We start from the raw sequence: 23,994 nt of genomic DNA, 5'->3' as shown, positions 1-23,994 counted from the left end.
AGGTTTGAAGGGGAAACGACTTTGCTCATTGAATATAGACTGTTTGGCACAGTAGTGCCAGCACTAAATGCACGACCATTTAATGAAAGCTCATTGTGTACGCATTTCAGTAACTCAATTAACCGAATGGCCAGGCAGTACAGCTGAATTCCCTTTTATTTCATTACAAATAGTACAACCTTGTTAAGCTGCTCTTGAGGTTTGCATGGCACAAACAAATTGCGTAAAGGGGGGGGGGACTTTCCAAAGTGGTGGCACCTATTGGGACAATGCAAAGACTCCACTACCATACATTTTTCACCTTCAAAGTAAAGGAAGCTGTAGAAAATCCAGAATTGGCTACAGATTGTCTGCTGAATGCACAAGCTTGTAAGGCAAAAAACAGTTTAGATTTGAAAGGCAGCATGTTGTAAACATTGCAGGGAAAGCCTTGTTCGTACCACTGAAGATCCCTCTGGCAGGAGGACAGTGCCCTCTGCCCCCCTCCCTCTTGTTTCTGAATAGGACTTGCTATAAGAAGAATGTCAGTTACCTTCAGTGATGTCCCAAAGTGTGTCTCCAAAAGTTCCTGCATTCCTCTTGTGCTTTGGTAGTTTGCTTGGCAGTGTACCGTATTAGCTGGCTCTGCAGACAGTCCTCGGTTGCAATCACAAGTCATTTAACCCATCAGCCCACAAAAGGGAACTGTTACAGAAAGTTAATTTCAAAGCCATATAGAAAGACCTATTTTAAACTATGATTTAATTTGAAGAGGTGTAGTGCATGGGAATGAGTCTAATCAAGAGGAACTGTTAAAACTGGCATCTAGTGTAACTGAAGTCACTGAGTCTCCCCTCAACTGGGGTGGGGGAAACCCAAGAAAACCCAACATTGATCTGCCAAGAAAGCAGGGATCTTGAGTCTCATGTTCGCACTTGGAATTTCCCTGCTTTTGTGATGTACTTCACACCTTTAAACGGTTTGTACTTTTCTCCGTACATGTCAAGGCGGTTGACTTTTAACCCTGAAATAAGGAACAAGATAGGTTTTAGGGACGCAATCTTTAAACAGAGTCCAACTCTTACAATGGAGGAATCCCCTCATGAAAAAAATCTGTTCAGCACAACTACTGACAGAAAGCCAGTCCTTCAGAGTAGCCAGTTTCCCAATTTATAGGGGGTATAACTGGGAATGAGCTTTATTTCCCCAAGCTGGTGCCCTCCAGTTGTTGGGTACCCATCAGCCATAATCGGCGGTAAAAAGATAATGGGCACTGTTGTCCAAAATAACTAGAGAGCGTCAGCGTGGGAAAGCTCAACTGGGTATGTGTCAATTTCAGGTTACAATTCTGTACCACGAACAGCTGAATTTGTTCAAATTAGCCCCCTTTTGCTAGTCATGGAGATAGATGCTGCTGCTGCTGCTATTATTCACTGCATTTGTCGCTTGCTATAAAAAAATGTCACACTATAACTTAGTTACTAAAACATGCAGAATTCAAAACATCACAAAGATAAAATGTTGTCTATAAGTGCTCATCTTGCAATATTATAGAAGGACAAATTCTGAACCACCCCACTAAAATGTGAACACGGTAGAATGTTTAGCAGGACTCTGAGGCCACACGCAGCCCTTTAGGCAGTGGCAAACTTCAGCCACTTCTGAGACTTTTAAGATTTCAGCAGCATCAGACATTTGCTATCTTCATAGCTATAAGGAGAAAATACACTCTTCATGGTGGATGCCAAGATTGTGCTCCAAAGCCCAGTTCTGCAGTCAGCAAAACAGACCGCTCCTTCCTCTAATAGCAAACCTGGGTGACTGCTTATTGCCAGGACTGGAGCCAAAATGGGACTGCTAAGGAACAAGGAGGCTGGGTCAATGTGGTCAGATGAACTCTGCAGAAATGCAAAATTTATTTAAAGTTCAAAAGGGGGCAATCCCCACCCAAGAAGAGCCCAATGAGGACTGAGCGTGCTCACCGACCTTTGGAAGATGGGAAGTGCCAATTAGGAAAGGGGTGGTGCAGAGGAAGAGACAATTGGGCTAACTATGCAGCTCTTGGTATTCTGGAGGAGGAGCGGCTGGTGCCTTGAAAAGGAACATTCCTCCTGGTGGACAAACTGCAGTATTTTTGCAGGTCCCACATTCTATACAGACTACTGAAATGCCCTTTGGGGCAGATAAGAGGTAGAGGGGACGGCCTTTATTGCAGGAGATAGGAAGGATACTTTTAGATACTGAGTTAAATCAGATTTTTATTTTTATTTAAAAAAGCTCCAGTTCCAGCAGGTTTCTCAAAAACCGTCAGCCCAGTGATTTTAGAATTAAACCCAAACTTCACGCAAATATTATCTCCTTTTACAGAGGAAAAAGTATTTTATAACACATTTTACGTCATCATACAGTACAATCTCTCTTGTATGAGAAAAAAGTGGCAAGGGGGAGCTGGTGAGAGCTACATCTGTTTTGCAGTTTGCTCAACTTCCTTGCAATTTGCTGCCCCTTCTGTTTGTCCCACCATGTACTTTGGGAGCCCCTGCATGGTGAGAAAGCTAGCCCCTCTCCTGCTTCTTGGCTGTGCTTGTGAGCTGAAACTCAGGAACTGGCCAATCTCTCAAAGCATGTCGCCTTCAAGAATTGAAATATGCTCCTGAAGTCTTAAGTTCACCCCAACCTGCTGCGCGTTCCCTGAAGTTTGGGAGAGAAATTCAACGCTAAGTCCTGCTCCAGGCCAATGGGATAAGCACCTTACCTGAAATAGCCAGCTGCTGTATCTTGAACTGAACATTCAGGTTGGGGTTTTCTTCTGGCTTGGGCGCTCCAGACTGCAAATTCACCACCCCTTTAAGGCTGGGCAGCTTCTGCGGGGCGATTTTGCCAACATCCCATGTTAAGACCTAAACAACAAACAGTAGTGGTAACAGTGCCTTTCCAAACTGCTTTCCCTGTGAACAAAGTCAACTTTGTCACCCCCATATTATAGTGTGCATGTGCTGAAGACGAGATTTAAATAACTGGCTAAGGCACTTTGCTCCACTTCCAGGAAGTTTTGAACCAGAGGCCTCTTGGCTTGCGGCTTTCTTGCTATGCAGCAGCTGTTCTTTCAAGCAGGGCAAAACAGAGAAAACTGTTTCACAAAAGCTGGACAAGATACACGCTAAAGGCCTGGCTGAGGATCCTGAAGCAAATGGCTTTGTTGCTGCCAGCAAGCTCCTAACCTACATTTTTAAACCAAAAAGCAACAGAAACAAGGGAAAGAAAGCAACAGAATATTCTTCCACTGGGGCTCTTTCCAAGAATGAGCCTGATCCTCACCCCCTAACCCTGTTTGCTTGGAAGGAATTCTTTGTTTGTTTGAGCAGGATTTACAAGGGCTCATGTACATGAATGCAGCCTCACACCCTAATCCTATCCATGTTTACTCAGAAGTAAGCCTCACAGTTCAGTTGGATTTACTGCTAAATCGGGTACTTGGGACTGTAACCTTAATAGGACAAGCTGAGAAGCTGGGGGAGAAAAGCTGGCCAGAAACATTTGTTTCACTCGAGGCAAATGGAATGCAAAATAACTCCCCTAATTAATATCCATTTGAGGACATTCGTGCACAATAAGCAATCTTTGGGTTTTATTCTGCACCCAGCTGTTTTTGCAATGTTTCTGGCAGGCAAAGAAATCAGCAGAAAAATGAGGAGTCAGTGGGATGTACAGGGAAGACAATGGTCACGAGGCCTTACCCTTTTCAGTGAAAGATTTACAGGACTCCAAATTCTGTGCAATTCTCGAGTGTCATTAACCTGGCTATTTCTAATCATTTGCTCGAGAACCATGAGCGAGCGCTACACTTGCAACATCCCTGTGTTAGGTAAGTGTGTGTGTGATGACAGGGCATTTAGCTCACACTGGCAAGGCTGTATTCAAGTAAAGCAGTTGTGTGAAAAAGCAAGGAAAGCTCAAGTATGAGGCGTGAGCTTGTATCCTAGGCTGCCGATTTCCACTTGCGCAATGGAACTTCTCCCTTCTCTCCTCTGAAGCCCCCCCCCATGCACTCCCTGGATGGAGATTTTGGGGGGTGCACAGGGAGAAGGGAGGAAGTGGGGGTCCTGTTGCATAAGCAGAATGCTGCTTGCACAGTGCTGAATACAACCCAAAGGTGTCTTGTCACGTGTTCCCAGCATCCTATAAGGCAGTCAAAGGTGAGCACACTTAAGCAGCGATGAGAGAAGGTCAAGCGGCCATATGAATTGGTCCAATGCTCCGTTACACATGGCAGGCATCACCCCTCATTTCATTTCATTGGAGAAAGCCCCTCTAAATTAATACAAAAGGTGGGTTAGAATAACCCACAGAGGACAACAGGACTTACTTTGGTGACAGGATCAAACGTGTGGTTGCCTTGTGTGGCTGTAAGGTTCACGTTGAGCACCGCTTTTGGCATGTGAACGGTCATGAGGACTCCTTCCACCGTCTTCCCCATGTTCTGTTTGGGCCCAATTGTGACATCGAATCTTCCCGAAGATGAGTTGTCCTTGAAGCCAATCGCATGCTTCACGTACACTGGGATGGCCACCAAACTATATATTCAAAAAGGAGATTAAATGCAGTCATTAACCGTGTGGGCACATATCAAATATGAGATGCTGTTTAACCCATTGGGAAGTGGAGGCCTGTAATGAATGAAGGCAAGTGGTCAGAACAGTGCACTCCTGGTTCCGCTTCCACTCCCTGGATAGCTCAGTTGGTTAGATCATGGTGCTGATAATGCCAAGGTTACAAGTTCGATCCTCCATAAGGGACAGCGGCATATTCCTGCATTGCACAGGGTTGGACTAGATAATCCTCAAGGTCCCTTCCAACTCTACAATTCTATGATTCTCTCCCCCTGCGTTCTAAATCAAGCCCAAATCTAGTTTGCCTTACAGCCCACCCAGATATAAGGCATGTCTGCAGCTATGAGTTGGGCCAGACTTATTCAGGGACAGCCCCATGGAGGCCATGCTTTCCATGAAGTCCCAAGCAGCCCTTTGTAAGGTCGTGTCGGCATGGATGTTAGAATTCCCTAGGACAACCAAACTAGGTGTCTCCAGCAGAACATCTGTCACGACCTGAAGCAGCTCGGGCAGAGAATCGTTGGTGCAGCGGGGAGGTCAGTACACCAAAAGGAATCCCATATTGCCCCAATTGCCAAACTTCCAGAACATGAACTCAGAAAACCGGGTCTTCCCAATAGGACACCTGGTGCAAACTAATGACTTCCTAAAAACCACTGCAACCCCACCCACCCACCCATATGACCTGGGTTGCTGTGCCTAGGAGAAACCTGGTGGACAAGCAGCAGCAAGAACAGGTCCATCTGCCTCGTCCAACCAAGTCTCCGTTACATATGCCAGGTCAAGTCCTCCATCCACGATCAAGTTGTGGATGACGGTGCTGTGAATCATTGACTTGGCATTGCACAGCAGCACCTTAGGGTCATGTGGGTCTCCCTTGTTGATTCCAGTATCCTTCTGGACAAGGCCAGACCTGGAGGCCGGGATAGTCTTCAAACAACAACTAAACCTGCCTCCTCAGCAATGACATGGTCTGATCCTAGCGTAACTCCTCCTCCTAATCGTGATCACTAAGACCAGGTGTCCCAGTGCATCCCCCACTCTGGAACCTGTCCCAGCCAGCTATGACCTTCTCCCCTTCAGAACAGAGTATGTTATACAACTATGCAATAAATCAATAAAACAGTAGAAACTAGTAATAAGAAACACAATTTACAGTTATACTAAATGGACATGAGAGATTGCCGCAAGACAACTACTAGACAAACTCCTAGACAAATGGCTTTGAATCTTGGCAATGTTCTGCCATAGAACTGTTCTGCGTAGCTGGGGTTGGCTTAATAACATATTTCCCTGCTTTTTAAAATAACAACAAAAGGAGTTTGTCTCAGTGACTGCCATCCACCTCCCTGAGTAACCCACATACATGCCATGGAGTGTGGCAATGGCAGTCACCAAAAGAACCTCCATTACTGTTAGAGAAAAAGCCAGCCACTCCCACCATTGGTGAAAAAAATCCTAGCCTTTAAAAATAATTTACCCCTAAATTAGGGGGGGGAACCCACCAAAATGTCACCCACCCTCATTTGACAACAGGTGAATGGGTATGTGAACTGGAGAGAGAGAGTGTCATTTTCTTTCATCAACAGTGTAAACTAGCTTTCAGCAAACTATGGGATCCTCATAACAAAAACACTTCTGAGTCTGTGGGTAGGGATTTGCCTAATTTTTTGCACACAGAGATGCTCAGTTTTTGTTAGGCACAGAAAAAAATAAGCAATATTAGTCCATGTTTCTAAGACCTGTCCTACGGAGGTTACAGAAAGGTATCAGCATGCATACGGCAGCAACGAAAAGATTAGAGAGAGTTAGAGGATCGTGGATGACAGCAAAGACAACTGTTGTGTATATACACAGCCCCTCATCTTCAGACTTACTTTTGTGAGCTGACTCGATAGGAAATCAATCTGAAGTTTCCATCTGGGGGAATGAAGGAGAGCACTCTTTCTGACTCCCAGCGCTTGAATCGAATACAGGGGTGAAAGCTCACATCATCCAGGAGTCTTGGATTCTATAGAAGGTGGATCAAGATAAACACTTTCTCAGTCATACTAAACATTGACTAGATGACCTAAGGGTTCTTTTTCTTTCCAACTCTACAGTTTTAGGATTTCATTATTCATCCTGGAGCGTCATAATATTTCCCTCTCATATTCATTAGAATATGTTGATGTTGGCAAATCTAGAGATTTTCAAAACCTGGCCCAGTTAAACTCACTGCCTTGTTATTTGGCAAGTCACTGTCATGTGCCAACTAATAAGGTTTTTGGAAGATAGGTGGAGACAATAGCTGCAAGCCTATGCAAACTAATTTAGGGTTAAGTGGGACTTTCTTTTGAGTCAACATGAATAGGATTGCACTAGTTAATGATTAATGCTTTTGGATGAGTGCTGTGCTCCAACTCTCAAGAGCCAACATCTATCCCTCACGTTCATTTGTGTATAAACCACACACACAAACTGTGATAGGCCTGAGTCCTTCTGTGTAACACACATATTTGCCTCCTCCTCACCTTCAAGGTGATTCCTGGCGCTTATAACAGACTCATTCCCTACATGCAGCTTGCAAGTGCTTCAGTTAGCCTTTGCCAGTGGATCACCCCATGGCTGTTACTCATTTCCTTCCCAAGTTATTTTCTCCATTTTTTCTGGGCACTTCATGGAGCCCCAAAGTGACTCTCTGTACACAGCTGTGCACGTTGGTGCTTAAATAAATGAATAATAAATACACACTGCCATTCCTATGTTTTCCCTTCTTTAATGAACTTACTGCATTTAGCATTTGAGGCACAGCAGGATTCTCTGCCACCCAGGGACAGGGCTCCCTCCACACTGCCCTGACTGCTTGAAATACAGTACCAGTTTTAAGTTAACAGGAGGCAGGGGGGGAGGCAGGCTGATGCTTGAGTGGTGCAGACTGGGAGCTTAGACGGAGGTCCCCTTCTCATGGGTTGAATAATCTAGATCATGGGTACTTCACTCACCCAGATTTAGGCTGGCCAGAGCGACTGGAAGCAACAGTAACAAGGCAAAGGACACACTGCTGGGAGTCTGTCCAACACAGTTAGTGCTGGGATAGCGGGTCCCTCTCCTGCACAATTACTTTAATTCCTCTCACTCACTGTTATTTAAGGCAGGGATGGGGGAACCTTTGGCCCATAAGCCTGATTAAGCCCAGCCTGGGCCTCAATTTATATTGCAAACCAACCTGTCATCACTGGATGAAGTATAGAAATTACTAATAGTAATTTGGGTAGTTTCCCCACAAACCATGCCCATCTGCTCCCACACCTGATATCATATGTCTACATGGCTCTGCAAAAGACCAATCAGGAACCAACGTGAGATCTTGACTGTTTTTTTCCAAGCGGAACTCGCTGACAGCACCAATCAGCTGCTTGAGGATCCACGATTGTATGGAGGGTTCTATTTGCGTTCAGGTGAATGCAGACCTCTACTACTATTTAGAACGAATATGTACACACACTATAAACGAAAACTCGACTTACCATAAAAGAAAGTGAAAGATCAGGCATCCCCGAGAGTTTGATGCAGGCATCAATGACCCCTTGAATTTCTGCAAAGACGGTGGAGCCTGGCAGAGAGGAAGGAAAGATCACAGAGCGATCTCTTAAAAGAGGATTATCAGCAGATCACACCTTAAGGAGTCATTTGCACCATGCAAGTGAATAAACTACCGCATTTTTCGTTCTATAAGACGCACCAGAGGAGGAGGAAAACAAGAAAAAAAATATTCTGACTCTCAGAAGCCAGAACAGCAAGAGGGATCGCTGTGCAGTGAAAGCAGCAATCCCTCTTGCTGTTCTGGCTTCTGTGATAGCTGCGCAGCCTGCGTTCGCTCCATAAGACGCGCACACATTTCCCCTTACTTTTTAGGAGGGAAAAAGTGAGTCTTATACAGCAAAAAATACGGTAATTTAATGTGCTTCAGGCAGACTTCAGTTCATTGGATATTATTTGCCCTGGGGCTATGTTTTTGAATTGCCACAACAACTGAAGATGTTTTTTAGCAACTGTGGCATAGCTGCTAGAAGAACAAGCTGTGTCATTTCCAAATCTTGTTCCTCCCATGACCTCATCAAGCGGTCTTAAGAAAGTCATTCAGTTTCGGCCTTGGCCCCTTATCTACAACATGTGAGTAGTTAATATTGACATTACAACAACTCTGTAAAGTAGGCTTACTAAGATATCAAATTTCACTGGGCGCTTCGAAATCCAAGCTACGATATAAAAGATATTACTGAAGACTATTTGTGAAGCACTACCCCAGCTCTAACTCTTCCATTTCAAAATAAAAAATTTCTTCCAGTAGCACCTTAAAGACCAACTAAGTTAGTTCTTGGTATGAGCTTTTGTGTGCATGCACACTTCTTCAGATACACTGAAACAGAAGTTGCCAGACCTTTCTATATAGTGAGAAGGTGGGGAGGGGTATTACTCAGAAGGGTGGTGGGAATGGGAGATTGGCAGATAGCTGAGATGAGCCTGTTGACGACTCTTAACGACTGTAATAGGTCTTACAGGAAAAGGCAAGGGGTGAGAAGGTGAGAAATGGCTTAGTCATGTATAATGAAATAAGAATCCAATGTCTCTGTTCAGACCAGGTCTCTCCATTGTTTTAAGTTTGGTAATGAGTTGCAATTCAGCAGCTTCTCTTTCCAGTCTATTTCTGAAATTCCTTTGTAGTAAAACAGCTACTTTGAGATCTTGTATAGAATGTCCTGAGAGATTGAAGTGTTCTCCTACTGGTTTCTCTGTTTTGTGATTCTTGATGTCAGATTTATGTCCGTTTATTCTTTGGCGTAAGGTTTGGCCTGTTTGTCCAATATAGAGAGCTGAAGGCCTCTATATTGTCCAATATAGAGAGCTGAATTGCAACTCATTACCATTAGCTATCTGCCAATCTCCCATTCCCACCACCCTTCTGAGTAATACCCCTCCCCACCTTCTCACTATATAGAAGGGTCTGGCAACTTCTGTTTCAGTGTATCTGAAGAAGTGTGCATGCACACGAAAGCTCATACCAAGAACTAACTTAGTTGGTCTTTAAGGTGCTACTGGAAGGAATTTTTTATTCTATGGCAGACCAACGCGGCTACCTATCTGTAACTCTTCCATTTCACTCTGCCAAGGATAAGAACACACATTTGAAAGCCTCGTACCAGATTTGTCTATAATGGCATCTATTTCTTCAATCACATCGAAGTAAGCTTCATTGTTGGTGTACTTTACTCCTGCTCTTCTCCAGGGAATGTTTGACAGCTGCCCGGTTGGAAGAGTATCACCCACATTGCTGCTGCCTTGGAAATACAAGAATAGCCAAAAGAAACCAGTAAGAAATCAATATCCTAAGAAAACAAAAAAACCTGTCATACACACACACACACACACAAAAAAAACACCACCTTCCTTACTGAATGACTGGAAAGTAGGCAACGTAATGCTGATTTTTAACAAGGGACTCAGGAAACTACATGCCAATTAGCTTAACATCTGTCCAAGGTAAACTGGTACAAAGCATACATTATCTTTAAAGGCACTGTGCACCAATTTCCCCAACGTATATATGGACGAATAATCTTTGCAGAAGAATCAACAAGGAAAATCTTGCTTCAGCTAGGGCTGGGCGATATCTGGTTTTCAACACTGCGATATATAACCAGCTAAACATCTTGATGTATCAAGAATGGAGCTATGTAGAGAACTGGCTGGCTTCACGGTGTTTCCCACTTTTTGATTTTTACATAGCACGATTCATGATGTATTGCCAGGTCAAAAATAATAAAACCAATTCATGAAACTCGTTTTGAACTATATATCGATATATCACCCAGCCCTAGTGTCAGGGGTTCAGGAGCAGAGACGCAGAGAAGGGAGGAAGCAGAGAGCGAGGGGGAGGAATCCGAAGGGAAAATGAGTGATGATGACGACCCGAGATCTCCAAGCCTAAGCAGTGAGTCAGAGGACTCCCAAAAGGGAGCCCCAGTGAGCAGAGCAAGGGGGGGATCCGGGGGGACACCCCAGGAGGAAGGGAACAGAGGAGATTCAGAGAGTAGCAGCTGGAAGTCGGGACCCACGCTCATAACTGAGAGCGGCAGCAGCTGGAAGTCGGGACCCACGCTCAAGACTGAGAGCAGCAGGGAGGAAGGTAGCCAGGCATCGGGTTCCGGAGGCTGTCAGCAGGAGGGAGGGCACGAGTCAGGGGTGGTCACGCCCTCCTCAGAGAGCGAGGCAACGGTTAAGAGGAAAGTAGAGAGTTGGGCGCGCGCGCCAAGTTCAAATGCAACGGAAGCTGGAGCAGTAAGCAGCCCGGAGAGTGAGCCAGGTCCCAAAGCCCGCCGCAAGGAGGCAGAAGGATCAGGGGGGTCAGCGTCAGAGGAGAGTAGAAGGGAGGAGGCCCAGGGGGGCAGAAGGACCCAGAGACGTAGGGAGAGGCGAAGGAGGTGGAGCAAGGCTAGGGTATTAAGCTGGTGTGCAAGAGGCGGGGACTCAGACGGGTCTTCGCCGACCTAGGGCAGAAGGTGTAGAGCTGCACGCTGCAGTTCGGAAATGAAACCTGTAACTTAATAAAGACTCTTATAAAGTGAACGCTGGCGGACTTGGTCCTATGTGAGCTGGGACTGGGTGGCAGCTCTGACAGTAAGACCCGTCTCTGAAAAGCTTCGGACACCTGATATCTCGCAGCGGAGAGAGAGGCAGCTGGAGGAGGGGATCGGTGTTTGGGAGCAAGCTCACGACGGTTAGCAGAGATGACGGAAGCAGAGACAGTTGCAGCGCTGCAACAGGCAGTTACCCAATTGAACGCGGAGGTACTGGCGTCCAAGAAGAGGGAGGAGGATGCGGCAGCCGCCTACAGAGATCTCCACGCCAGGTTTGAAGCATGGGTTAAACACGGGCAGCCAGGATCCAGACCGGAGGGGGTTGGGTTGGCACGGAGAGCAGGAGGGCTTGTGGCTCACTTCGATGGGAATTTACAACAGTACCCCAATTTTCGAGCAGACGTAATGTGCGCACTGCAACTGCTGGCAAAAGACTTTAGAGATGAGGAAGAGAAAGTGGGGTTCATACTATCCCATTTGCATGGGGATGCTAAAGCGTGGCTACGCAATTTGTGGAGGGATAAAGATCCGGCGCTTCAGAATGCAGATGCCTTTATCAAAGCGATGGATGCGTGTTTTTTGTCTACTATTGATGTGGATCTTGCCCGACGGGAGATTCATGGACTAAAACAAGGGAGGGCAAGCGTCCGGCAGTACCACGCCCGCTTTTTTGCGCTGGTCAGTGCCTTAGAGTGGGACCGGGATTCGCCCCCTGTCAGAGACCTGTTCTGGGAGGGTCTAAGCTCTGCGGTCAAGGATGAAATTGCAAGGGGGGAGAGGCCCCGAAGCACGCAGGAGGTGGTCCAAAGGGCGCTGACTGTGGGGGTGCGGCTGGAAGAACGTCCATGGTGCAGAGATGACGGACGTGGAGGGCGCGAAGCAGCGAGAAGTTTCTCTTTCGTTCCAAGAGAAGCAGCGCGTGCGCAATCCACACCTCCGCCTGGAGGGGGAGGGGAACCGATGGAGGTTGGAGGTGCAAGGGCTCAGTCAGCAGCCAGAGCCCAAGCACCGACAGCAGTGAAAGCGAAGCCTCCTAGAGGGAACAGGAAGTGTTACATCTGCGAGGATCCAGGCCATTTGGCGAAAGAGTGTCCCCGGAGGCTCCACAAGCACACTGCAGCCTCAGCAATGGTGACTGCAGCAACGCAGCAAGGAGAACCACAGCAGGGAAACGACGATGTCTGGCTGGAGACAGAGGCACTGGGGCCCAGCCAGACGCATCAGTGAAGCAGTCCCCAGCGATCTTGCAACCCACGGACCCCCTCCCACCCAAACCAGTAGTGCAGCTCACAGCATCTCTCCAGCTACCCGATGGCGTCACTATCGAAGTGCCGCTTTCTGTGGATTCTGGAAGCAACGCAGACTTTATAGCGCAGGATTTTGTGGAGCAGCACGCTATACAGCTACTGCCTGCCACTCTGCCCCTGCAAGTCGTCACAGTGGATGGCAGAGAGTTGCTAGGGGGGCAGGTGGTGAAGCAAACGCCACCGATGGTGATGCGCCTTGGCAACCACAGGGAAGTCATCAGTTTTAATGTCACCCAACTGTCGGACACGCCCATTGTGTTGGGCATGAGTTGGCTGGACAGGCACAGTCCGACACTGGCTTGGTACCAGAGACAGCTGATCTTCGGCTCCTCTTATTGCGCAGAACACTGCATCCTGCCCAGACAGGAGGGAGAGGAGGAGGAATCACAACTGCAGTTGGGAACGTTGCAAGCAGTCCCCCACAAATACGCAGACTTTCTGGAGGTCTTCTGCGAGAAAGAGGCTGACAAGCTACCACCGCACAGGCAATATGACTGCAAGATTGACCTCCTACCAGGGGCGACGCTGCCGAAAGGGAAGCTGTATTCCATGTCTGAGGACGAATTACAGGAACTCAAACAGTTCATAGATCACAATTTGCAGCGCGGTTTCATCCGGGAGTCCAGGGCAGTAGGGGGCAGTCCTGTTTTCTTCGTGAAGAAGAAAGACACGCCCCAAAAAAGACTGGTGGTGGATTTTCGCCTCTTAAACAAGATGACCAAGCCTTCTGATTTCCCCATGCCCAGGATTGACGACCTACTAGCGACGGTGCGCAAGGGACGCGTGTTCACCAAGTTGGACCTGCGAGGTGCGTACAATCTCATCCGCATGAGGGAGGGCGATGAGTGGAAGACAGCCATGTTCACGCCTCTGGGCACCTACGAATACAGAGTGATGCCGTTTGGATTGCAAAACGGTTCTCACTGTTTCCAAGCTTTCATGCATCATGTGTTGGCGGGACTCCTTTACAAGAAGTGCGTCTGCTTTCTGGATGACATCCTGATATTCTCCGAATCGCAGCAAGCCCATGACCAAGATGTTCGGGAGGTGCTGAAGAGGCTGCAGCAGCATAGACTGTACGCCAAACTGGAGAAGTGCCAGTTCGACACGACGGAGGTGGATTTCTTGGGTTACAAGTTGTCGGACAAGGGGCTAGCCATGGACAGCGCCAAGGTTCGTGCGGTGTTGGATTGGAAGAGCCCGCGCAACCGGAAGGAGGTCCAGCGGTTTGTCGGCTTCGCCAACTTCTATTGCAAGTTTATCAAGGGGTTCGCGATGCAGACGGCGGCCATTACGGACACGCTAAGCTCCAAGAAAAAGAAATTCATCTGGACGGAGCAGGCGGAGCAGTCCTTTCAGGCACTCAAGCGTCTCTTCGCGTCGGAAGAGCAACTGCTGCATATCGACCCCAGCAGACCGATGCGGGTAGAGACAGACGCGTCCGATAGAGCAGTGGGAGCTGTCCTGTTGCAAAGGGACCCACAGGGGGTCTGGAGGCCGGGAGCGTTCTACTCCAGAAAGCTCAGCAAGTCGGAGCAGAACTACACCATCTGGGACAGGGAGTTGCTGGCCATTCATGCAGCTTTCAAGGCGTGGAGGCACTTCCTGATCGGCGCCAAGCACACGGTGCAGGTCTGCACGGATCACAAGAATCTGGAGCACTGGCGCACGGCTCAGTTCCTGAACCAGAGGCAGATACGTTGGGCGGAGTTCTTTGCTGACTTCAATTTCCGAATAGAGTACGTCCCAGGCGACACCAACGTCATGGCGGATGCACTGTCCCGCAAACCGCAATACCTCGAAGAGGCGACGCCAGCGGCAGCCATGCACATCTTCGCGCCAACAGCGTGGGCGTGCGCTTCAGCCACAGTAGACCTGGATGCGGTGCGGCGGGCGTTGCAGGACGACTCCTTCGCGCAGGCGAAGATGGCAGAGGTGCACAAGGGCACGGCGAGGGGCGACGAGTTCCAGATACGAGACGGCTTGCTCTTACGTAAAGGGGCCATCTACGTGCCGGGAGACGAACTTCGCGCCAGGGTACTGCAGCAGCTGCACGACGCACCCACGGCCGGGCACTTTGGCACGGAAAAAACGGTGGAATTAGTCGCAAGGGACTTTTGGTGGCCCAGACTGAGAGGGGAAGTCGCGGACTACGTTGCGAGGTGCGACACCTGCCAGAGGGCCAAACCGGTGCACAAACCACCGGCGGGACTGCTGGAACCGCTGCAAACGCCGTTTGAACCGTGGGAGAGGGTGGCCCTGGACTTTGTTACGGATCTACCCAGCTCGAGAGGCAAGACAGCTGTACTAGTGGTGGTGGACTTGTTCACCAAGATGGCACATTTCATTCCGTGTGCGAAGGTGGCCACGGCGGAACAAACCGCCAAACTGTTCATAGATCACGTGTTCAAAGTGCATGGTCTGCCGCGGTCTATCCTGTCCGACCGCGGGCGCCAGTTCGTCTCGAATTTCTGGCAGAAGCTGATGAGTTTTCTAAATGTCAAGGTCGATCTGGCATCAGCAAGACACCCGCAGACCAACGGGCAAGCAGAGAGGGTCAATGCCATCATGCAGCAGTACCTGAGATGCTATGCCAATCAACAACCTGCGACCTGGGTGGATTACCTGCCGCTCGCCGAGTTCGCTTACAACAACACGAAGCACGTGTCCACAGGGGTGACGCCGTTCTTCGCCAACAATGGGAGGAATCCCAGAACCTTCCCGGGACGGGAGAGAGTGGGGGACGGAGAACCACAGACGGCGGACGCGTTCGCGTCAGAGTTGCAGGCGGTACACGATCAACTCAGACGGCAGCTGGAGCTAGCTAAGCACGCCTACAAGGTGCAAGCTGACAAGCACAGGCGGGTTGGCGAAGAGATCCAAGTGGGAGACTGGGTCTGGTTGGCAGCCCACGCAGTGCCGACCAGGTCACTAGCCAAGAAGAAGTTGGGGCACAAGCAAATTGGTCCGTACCAAGTCGAAGCACAGATCAACCCGGTAGCCTTCCGACTGGCGCTGCCGGAGGGTTCCAGAATGCATCCGGTGTTCCACAGGTCGGTGCTCACTCCCTACAAGGCACCTCACAGATTCCAGGAGCCAGGGACGGCACCGAGTCCGTTCCGGGAGCGGACGGAGACGCGAGGGGTGACGCAGCAAGACCCCATCAACGAGGTCACGGAGATTTTGGACTCCAGATGGGGGGAAGAGGGAGTCGAATACCTCCTAGCCAGAGAGGGCACCCGGGCCAGCGCCAATAGCTGGGTGCCAGACTACGCTTTGGAGGAACCCCTGCTCAAGGACGAGTTTCATGCCCTTTTCCCACACAGACCCATGCCAGCGAGCTTCTTCGACGACTGGCTGTTCACGCCCACACTTTCTTCCAGCACGTTCCATGGCTTCGACTCGGACGGGGAACCCGCACTGAGCACCCGTTCCCCAGAAGGATCGCCGGCGGGTTCGGCGTCAGACACCTCGTATTGGTGGGACGATCGACCGGAGGAGCAATGGCGCCGGAAGTGGCTGGAGATGCCAGGTCGAGCGACCGACGCAGAGACTGACATGGAAGTGTTCGGGGAGGACCTTGGGTTCGAGCACGGCGGTACAGAGATGGAAGCGGAACAGGTCAACGTCGGCGACCGCGAGGAGGAAGACTCGGAGGTCTTCAGTTGGCGGCCAACCACGGGGAGCGAACTGTATCCGGCATTCCCTCCCGTGATGATGGAGCACCCAGCACCCACACCTGAAAGCGGGGAGGGGGGAAGGGGGGGCTTCGAGGGGGGGATGGATGTCAGGGGTTCAGGAGCAGAGACGCAGAGAAGGGAGGAAGCAGAGAGCGAGGGGGAGGAATCCGAAGGGAAAATGAGTGATGATGACGACCCGAGATCTCCAAGCCTAAGCAGTGAGTCAGAGGACTCCCAAAAGGGAGCCCCAGTGAGCAGAGCAAGGGGGGGATCCGGGGGGACACCCCAGGAGGAAGGGAACAGAGGAGATTCAGAGAGTAGCAGCTGGAAGTCGGGACCCACGCTCATAACTGAGAGCGGCAGCAGCTGGAAGTCGGGACCCACGCTCAAGACTGAGAGCAGCAGGGAGGAAGGTAGCCAGGCATCGGGTTCCGGAGGCTGTCAGCAGGAGGGAGGGCACGAGTCAGGGGTGGTCACGCCCTCCTCAGAGAGCGAGGCAACGGTTAAGAGGAAAGTAGAGAGTTGGGCGCGCGCGCCAAGTTCAAATGCAACGGAAGCTGGAGCAGTAAGCAGCCCGGAGAGTGAGCCAGGTCCCAAAGCCCGCCGCAAGGAGGCAGAAGGATCAGGGGGGTCAGCGTCAGAGGAGAGTAGAAGGGAGGAGGCCCAGGGGGGCAGAAGGACCCAGAGACGTAGGGAGAGGCGAAGGAGGTGGAGCAAGGCTAGGGTATTAAGCTGGTGTGCAAGAGGCGGGGACTCAGACGGGTCTTCGCCGACCTAGGGCAGAAGGTGTAGAGCTGCACGCTGCAGTTCGGAAATGAAACCTGTAACTTAATAAAGACTCTTATAAAGTGAACGCTGGCGGACTTGGTCCTATGTGAGCTGGGACTGGGTGGCAGCTCTGACACCTAGCCTCAGTGCCATCTGGAGTGATTTGAGAGTGTCAACAAGCAAGTGGATAGGCTGGTCTGGTAAATACTACATAGTTCTTTGACAAAGCCCCCGCTAAGCAAATGAAGATGCTGGATAAATTTAGCAGTCACGGGATAAGAGGTCTGGCCCTCTTCTGCAGGAGCAGCCAACATGGCTGACGCCAATCTCATCAGTCCCAGCCAGTTCTCCAAGGCGGAGGGCATGTTATCTGATCCTGCTCTCATAGCTCAGGAACTTAAGAAACATACAAAGTTTTCTCTTCCTGAATTTGCACAAACCAACAGAAATTTGGAGAAGCACAAATTGGTCAAGCCTTTGATTTCAAGAGCGCTAAAAATGAGTTGTGTTTGGAAGCTGTCGTGGTACCTGTGATGGAGTTGACAACGGAGCGCAGGATCGTGGGAGGTTTAATGAGCTCTTTCAGGATGTTGGATTCTGTTGCCAGAGGAAAGCCATTGTCCAGCATTTCTTCAAGAAGCTCATAAACAATAACAACATTGTCTTTAATTGCAGTCTCTGAGCACTCTCCAAAGTAATCCTAAACCAAGCAGAGGATGCAAAGGAGGCGATTTATTCCAGTTAAAAGCTTTTACTTCACCTAAAAACCCTGTTATATTCAGCAACTGCCACAGCCTAATGCTCTGCAAGCTTTCTGAACCACACTTAAGATGAACTGCTGAGTGCAGCAAAAGCAAGCAGACCTGGTATTTTTTCTCCATTGCAATGCAATGGAGCAGTCCTTGCCAGAGCTGATGTACACTTGTTTCCCTGCTCTCCCATGCTCAGAGGGGACTGCAAAGAATTTTGACAGGTGGGCAGGGCAACCCACCTGTGACATTAGAGTGGCGCCTGTAATTCTTAGGTGAGCTGCCTTTCCCACCTGTCAAAGTCTGCCATCCCTAATATAGACAGATGCTCCTCTTAGCAATAGCCCCTCTCAACAAAAAAAGCTAACTACCACTTTGTTTTTGTATTTGACTAAAATTAATTCTATTCTAGTTACCCAATTTCACCCACTCTGTGCTAATTCATTACATTACTAGTTAATTGTATAAAACAAAGGATTTCTAAAAGTTAAATGCTTGTTGTATATAAAAGTGGGAGAAGAATCCTTCAGGCCAGGCTTCCTCCAGATGTTTTGAGACTACAATTCCCATCATCCCTGACCACTGGTCCTGCTAGCTAGAGATCATGGGAGTTGTAGGCAAAAAACATCTGGAGGGCTGAGTTTGAGGACGCCTGCTGCAGGCAAACAGGCCAGAGCATGTGACAAGTGTATTTAAACGCAACTGAGCACCCAGTGGAATGCTCACACGGCTAAGAACAGGCATAGGCAAACTCTGCCCTCCCAATGTTTTGGGACTACAACTCCCATCACCCCTAAGAGGACCAGTGGTCAGGGATGATGGGAACTGTAGTCCCAAAACATCAGGAGGGCCGAGTTTGCCTATACCTGGCTAAGAACTTCCCCAAGGACTGCAACTCGTAGGAATTAGACTTTCGTTTCCCCTCTGAAACCCTACAATTGCTCCACAGACTAACCTGAAAAGTGTCTGCTACACGGTGAAGGAATTCAATGACAAAGAGTGGTGGCACTTCTGTCTGTATGACAGACACAAAAAATATTTTATCCCGATAGATGCTGATGAGGTAGTGGTGAGGCGTGGAGATGACAGGAGGCACATTTTCAACATCGGCCGCTCTCTCCTGAGCTTCAAAGAAATAATCACACACAGATTGGCTGACAACGCTCTTCCAGTGCTTCTCCAAGAATATATCACCAGAACAGTTTATAAGAAACAGACTGTGGATCATTTTCTGTTGGAGACACATTCACACATATTAATGCAAATAAACAATTATTTGGGCTGTTGATCTGCTCCCTCCCTCCCCCCACCCCCCTGAAACTTTTTGGGAACCATATGCAGTAGAAGAGGTAGCTCAGGCTACATTTAAACATAACTGCTGTGTGCTGTTTGGAAGAGGGTCAGTGGAAGAACCCAGCCTTTGAAACTCAGAATTTTCTGCAAGGTAATCCAAGTTAAAGGTAAAGGTAAAGGTACCCCTGCCCGTACGGGCCAGTCTTGACAGACTCTAGGGTTGTGCGCTCATCTCACTCTAGAGGCCAGGAGCCAGCGCTGTCCGCAGACACTTCAGGGTCACGTGGCCAGCGTGACAAAGCTGCATCTGGCGAGCCAGCGCAGCACACGGAACGCCGTTTACCTTCCCGCTGGTAAGCGGTCCCTATTTATCTACTTGCACCCGGGGGTGCTTTCGAACTGCTAGGTTGGCAGGCGCTGGGACCGAGCGACGGGAGCGCACCCCGCCGCGGGGATTCGAACCGCCGACCTTTCGATCGGCAAGCCCTAGGCACTGAGGCTTTCACCCACAGCGCCACCCGGGTCCCTATCCAAGTTAGCAGTCAGGAAAATTTGCCTGCAGAGCTGCATCTGAAACAATTTGCAGACTAGCTAAAGAACACTTGGCTGGAGTCAACGTATGGAAAGTCCTACGTTAAACTCACCAGAGGTTTTTATTTTACTTTTACGTTTACAAAATACCTAAGTAGTTTCTCATTATAGCAATTTTTACTGGTTTATGAGAGTCATCTGGGTTCTACTGCCAGCTGCTTTTAAGCAAAGATAAACAAATCAAGAATAATGGTAGCAGCCATTTTGAAGTGCCCCATTTATTTCCTAATGCATTATTATCTTTCATATGCCACTGTAAAAGGCGTTATTTAAATACTAAAAAGCGTTCTACCTGGTTTAATAAATTTGCTGCTACTATCTACACAGCCGGTTTATGAAAGGTTTTTTTCTAGCATCAGTAAAAACCACATGTTTTAAAGCTCCATGACAAGAGATTTTCCAGGAACCTAACAGGATGAAAGGAACACACCAGTTAGAAAATCTCAGCCTTGGGGAAAGTAGCAAGTCGTATTCTTTGTCTGCTAATTCGACAAACCCCGTTTTTGCGCAGACTTTCATTGATACAGTCTTCAGTGAAACTTCAATGGAACTTAGCTGGAGGAGGAAATAGTAATAGCTATCTAGGCATAGCATTTAGATTTTATTTGTGTATCAAATCAGAATTAGGCTCTGCAAGTAAATCTTAAAGAGATAACAAATTTCAGTAGCAGTAGCACAAGATGCAGTTAACACTACAGTGGTACCTCGCAAGACGAACGCCTCGCAAGACGGAAAACCCGCTAGATGAAAGGGTTTTCCGTTTTGGAGGCGCTTCGCAAGACGAATTTCCCTATGGGCTTGCTTCGCAAGACGACAGCCCATAGGGAAATATCCGGGACAGCGGGGAAGCGCAGCGCGTCTTCCCCACTGTCCTCGGACCTCCTCCGAAGCCGGGCGGTGGGGCGGGAACGCCTCCTCCCGCTGCCGCCGGGCTTCGGAACGCTGCTCCGAAGCCGGGCGGCGGGGCGGGAACACCTTCTGAAGGCGGGCGGGGGGCGAAAGCCTTTGTCCCCCCTGCCTGCCTTCCCAGGGGCTTTTAAATCGCCCCGGACAGCGGAGAAGTCCTCCGCTGTCCCGGGGCGACTTTAAAATGCTGCCCGCCAGCATTTTAAGATCGCCCGGACAGCGGAGAAGTCCTCCGCTGTCCCAGGGTTTTTTAAAATGCTGGGGGTGGGAAGAAAAGCCCTTGTCCCCCCCCAGCCTTCAGAAGGCGGTTTCCCTAGGAACGCATTAATTGATTTTCAATGCATTCCTATGGGAAACCGTGCATCGCAAGACGAAAAACTCGCAAGACGAAGAGACTTGCGGAACGAATTAATTTCGTCTTGCGAGGCACCACTGTACTAACTTACAGAGCTTCAAAAGAAGGACCATGCAAGTTCAAGAGTGATAGTTCAGAGAGTGATGGAGTAGATCTGGGGTGGGGGACCTCTGCCCCTCCAGATGTTATTCGACATAAGGAAGAACATTCTGACTGGAAGAGCTGTTTGACAGTGGAACAGACTCCCTTGGAAGGTTGTGGATGCTCCTTCCTTGGAGCTTTTTAAGCAGAGGTTGGATAGTTATCTGTCTTGTATGATCTAGTTAAGAGTTGACCCTTGATGTCCCTTCCAACTCTACAGTGCTTTAATTCTATGACTCCAACTCCCTTTAGCACCAGCCAGCAGGGCCAATGGTCAGTGATTATGGGAACTGCAGTACAACAATATCTGCAAGCAGCGTTTGAAATTTTCCAGGCCTGGCTATTGGCCACTTGTGAGCAAATGAAAATGCCTATGCACCAGGCTGGAATCTGAATGAATTTCAGGAACCAAAAAGCTGTAGTGAAAAATACGACTTTTGAGCCATCTGGCCCCAAAATGGCAACTAGGCATTCTGTTTTGGCAACTGTAACCCTGGTTTAAGGAGCCATTTGGTGCCTAGCTTTTTGGGGGTTGCTGGGAAACAGAGTTCAACAACATCTGGAGGGCTTGAGGCAAGTTCTTCACCTCAAGACTGTGTAAGCCTCAGGGCAAGTCAGTATCATCCCAAAAACATGCCCTATTGTTCTAGGCTGAACAGAAAATTCTACATGATTAATGTCTTTTTAATAGCTATCAATACATTACACAACCATTAATGTCTTTGGAAGATCTTTGCAATTTGCAACGCAATCACAGAGAGCTTCCTTTTCTGCCAGTAGCACTGATGAAAATGTTCATGGGCTTTTAAGGATGCTACCAATGAATTTTCAATATTTCACATCTCAGTGATTTTTCTTGCTCCCAAATTGATCTGCCAAAAGCTGGCTAGGTGTCATATGGTTATGACTGTCCTTCACTAGGATAGAAACTGAGATATAAAAGCTATTGCCCTGGTTGCACCAATGGAATGTGTAGAGGCCTTTTGTTTGTTTTGAAAGATGGCAAAGTTGAAAACAAATCTGACTCATGACATAGCATGGCAGCAAAAAAAAATGCTGCAACAGGACCACTGCCCCAACTAACCCTCTGAGTCAGCAGAACATGCCTTTTCAACTACCGTCCTGAACATTAGTTTATAGTGAAAAGGAAATATGATATAATCCAGGATTAATTTAACAACTGTCAACATATTGGATGCCTATTTTGCACTCATTACTCGGATCTGCCCACAGCAGGTGCTCCATTGCTCCTCTCCTAGTTACACTAAAGGCAAAGAAATTCAGCAGACAGCTGTATAGAGGTAGTGAAATAATTATGGAAACACCTTCCCAGTGCAATCCAGTGCCAACAGAATGAGCACCTTGTGCTTTAAACACAACACCATCCCCCAAAGCAGAAGCTACTTTTGACTTCAATTGCTATAACCCAGCCTAATAATGAAATATTTCATTGGGTGCTTTGTGCAGCACCCATACAGACAAGAGCACCCTTAATTCCTAAAAAGAGCTCCAGATGTGGAAGGAAAGGTGTTAACAACACTCTGAATCACCCTCCTTTCTTTCTTTCCTATCTCTATAGTCCATCAGCTGTTCTGGTTTGTCAATTATCCAATAGCACAAACCATTGTTTGCATATCCATTTCAAGCTAGGGTTTCTGGTTCTGGATTGCTAGCCAGCTGCTAACTATAAATTGCCAATGGCCACCACACAAACATGTAATTAAGATTCCTTAACCACTGCCTGGTGTGAAGTCTGATATGGACCATTCAGATCTGCCTGTCCCTTGTTTGTGGGGAACCCAAACTCCTGAGGCTTAGCCAACACCAACCAATATTTGAAAGTGTGCAGGCCGGTTTGTGTAACAACAATTAAGTTTATTTTACGATACTGCTGGAGGAGATGTATATGGGTGTTTGGTGCTTTTTTGCCTTTTGCTTTTTACATCTTGCCACGCCTAAAGGACAAACAAACATCTTCCAAATTACAAGGAATCAGCTCAGTTATTTCCTTCACCTAGAACCTCAGCCCTCATGTAATTAAGTTATACTGCTGCCATTAACTCAACGGTGAACGTGCATGCAACCCTCGGGACCAGCTGTATTTCTCACGTCTCATTTCCCCACCCCAAACAAACCCGCAACAGTTGATAATACCTCCAAATTAGTTCAGCAAAGAATTACAGAAGTAGCAGCAAGATTTCTAGCATTTCCAGGAATCGCATTTCTTTTTACAAGCAGCCTGGAGAAACATCTGTTAGCTCTCTAACCAGATGGTACCACCCAAAGAGTCACCGACAGCGCAAGCCTCAGCATTTCTACTCAGAAGTAAGCCCTATTGCATGCAGCGGGGCTTTCTCCAGGAAAGTAGGGGCGGGGGTCAGGGACTGTAGCCTAAGCAGCCAGTTCAGTCTTAACCTCCAACTGAAACGTAACTACGCGCAACTAAGTGCCTTTACGCACGAACCTTCCACCAACTCACCCTCCAAGCGGAAAACTGACTCTAGAGCAGCAGGATCCGGCACAAGCCAAGCCACACAGCAGCAGCGCTGGCAAAAAGATGGCTGCGAAGCCCTCCGATGGGGCCAGCCCCATCGCTAACCACACCCCGGCAGGGCGCCCATGCAAACTGCCTGCACTGAAATGCAAGCCGCGGTTGGAAGAGGCCCGGCCGCCTGCCTTCCTAGAAATGTCCCTGCCATCTCCATTGCGCTTCCTAGTCCAAAAGGAACGCTGCATCCTGGCTCCGGAGTCTTGGAGCGCAGCGAACTTCGCTGGGCGCGTTTTCATCCTTGGTTGCAATTTTTTGCTAACAATTCAAGCGCGCACCCAGGCGCAGAACTGGGAGTTGTATTTATCGCCGGTCCTACCTGAAAATCTGGGGCCAAGCCCTTCCGCCTTTTTGTATTTTTAAGGCCAATGCCCGCGCATCCCCTCCGTTGCTGGATCAGGCATTCCGCCCAGTCTACCCTGCGCGCTTTCGTGCGTAAATCTCTCC

The 23,994-nt window shown here is 48.7% G+C and overlaps 1 protein-coding gene across 2 annotated transcripts; it reads right to left on the bottom strand.

The window, feature by feature from the left end:
- Positions 1-138: 138 nt before the first annotated feature.
- AP3M1 (adaptor related protein complex 3 subunit mu 1) lies at positions 139-23,987 on the bottom strand. 2 transcript variants are annotated; one of them, XM_082223623.1, is made up of 9 exons: positions 23,867-23,987; positions 18,669-18,944; positions 17,493-17,664; positions 9,773-9,910; positions 8,099-8,184; positions 6,467-6,600; positions 4,346-4,553; positions 2,735-2,879; positions 139-1,003 (listed from the first exon to the last, which is right to left on the bottom strand). In XM_082223623.1, exons 2-9 carry the CDS (start codon positions 18,939-18,941, stop codon positions 903-905), a joined length of 1,257 nt encoding a protein of 418 aa, XP_082079749.1. In that variant the 5' UTR covers positions 18,942-18,944; positions 23,867-23,987; the 3' UTR covers positions 139-902. The 2 variants fall into 2 exon arrangements, with proteins under 2 accessions (XP_082079749.1, XP_082079750.1); XM_082223624.1 differs by lacking the exon at positions 23,867-23,987 and adding an exon at positions 23,479-23,615.
- Positions 23,988-23,994: the final 7 nt, after the last annotated feature.

This window comes from Podarcis vaucheri (genome assembly GCF_965113315.1).
Source record: "Podarcis vaucheri genome assembly, chromosome: 5".
NCBI classification, from domain to species: Eukaryota; Metazoa; Chordata; class Lepidosauria; order Squamata; family Lacertidae; genus Podarcis; species Podarcis vaucheri.
Note: the sequence above shows the minus strand (reverse complement) of the source record. Positions and strands in the feature narration are given on the sequence as shown.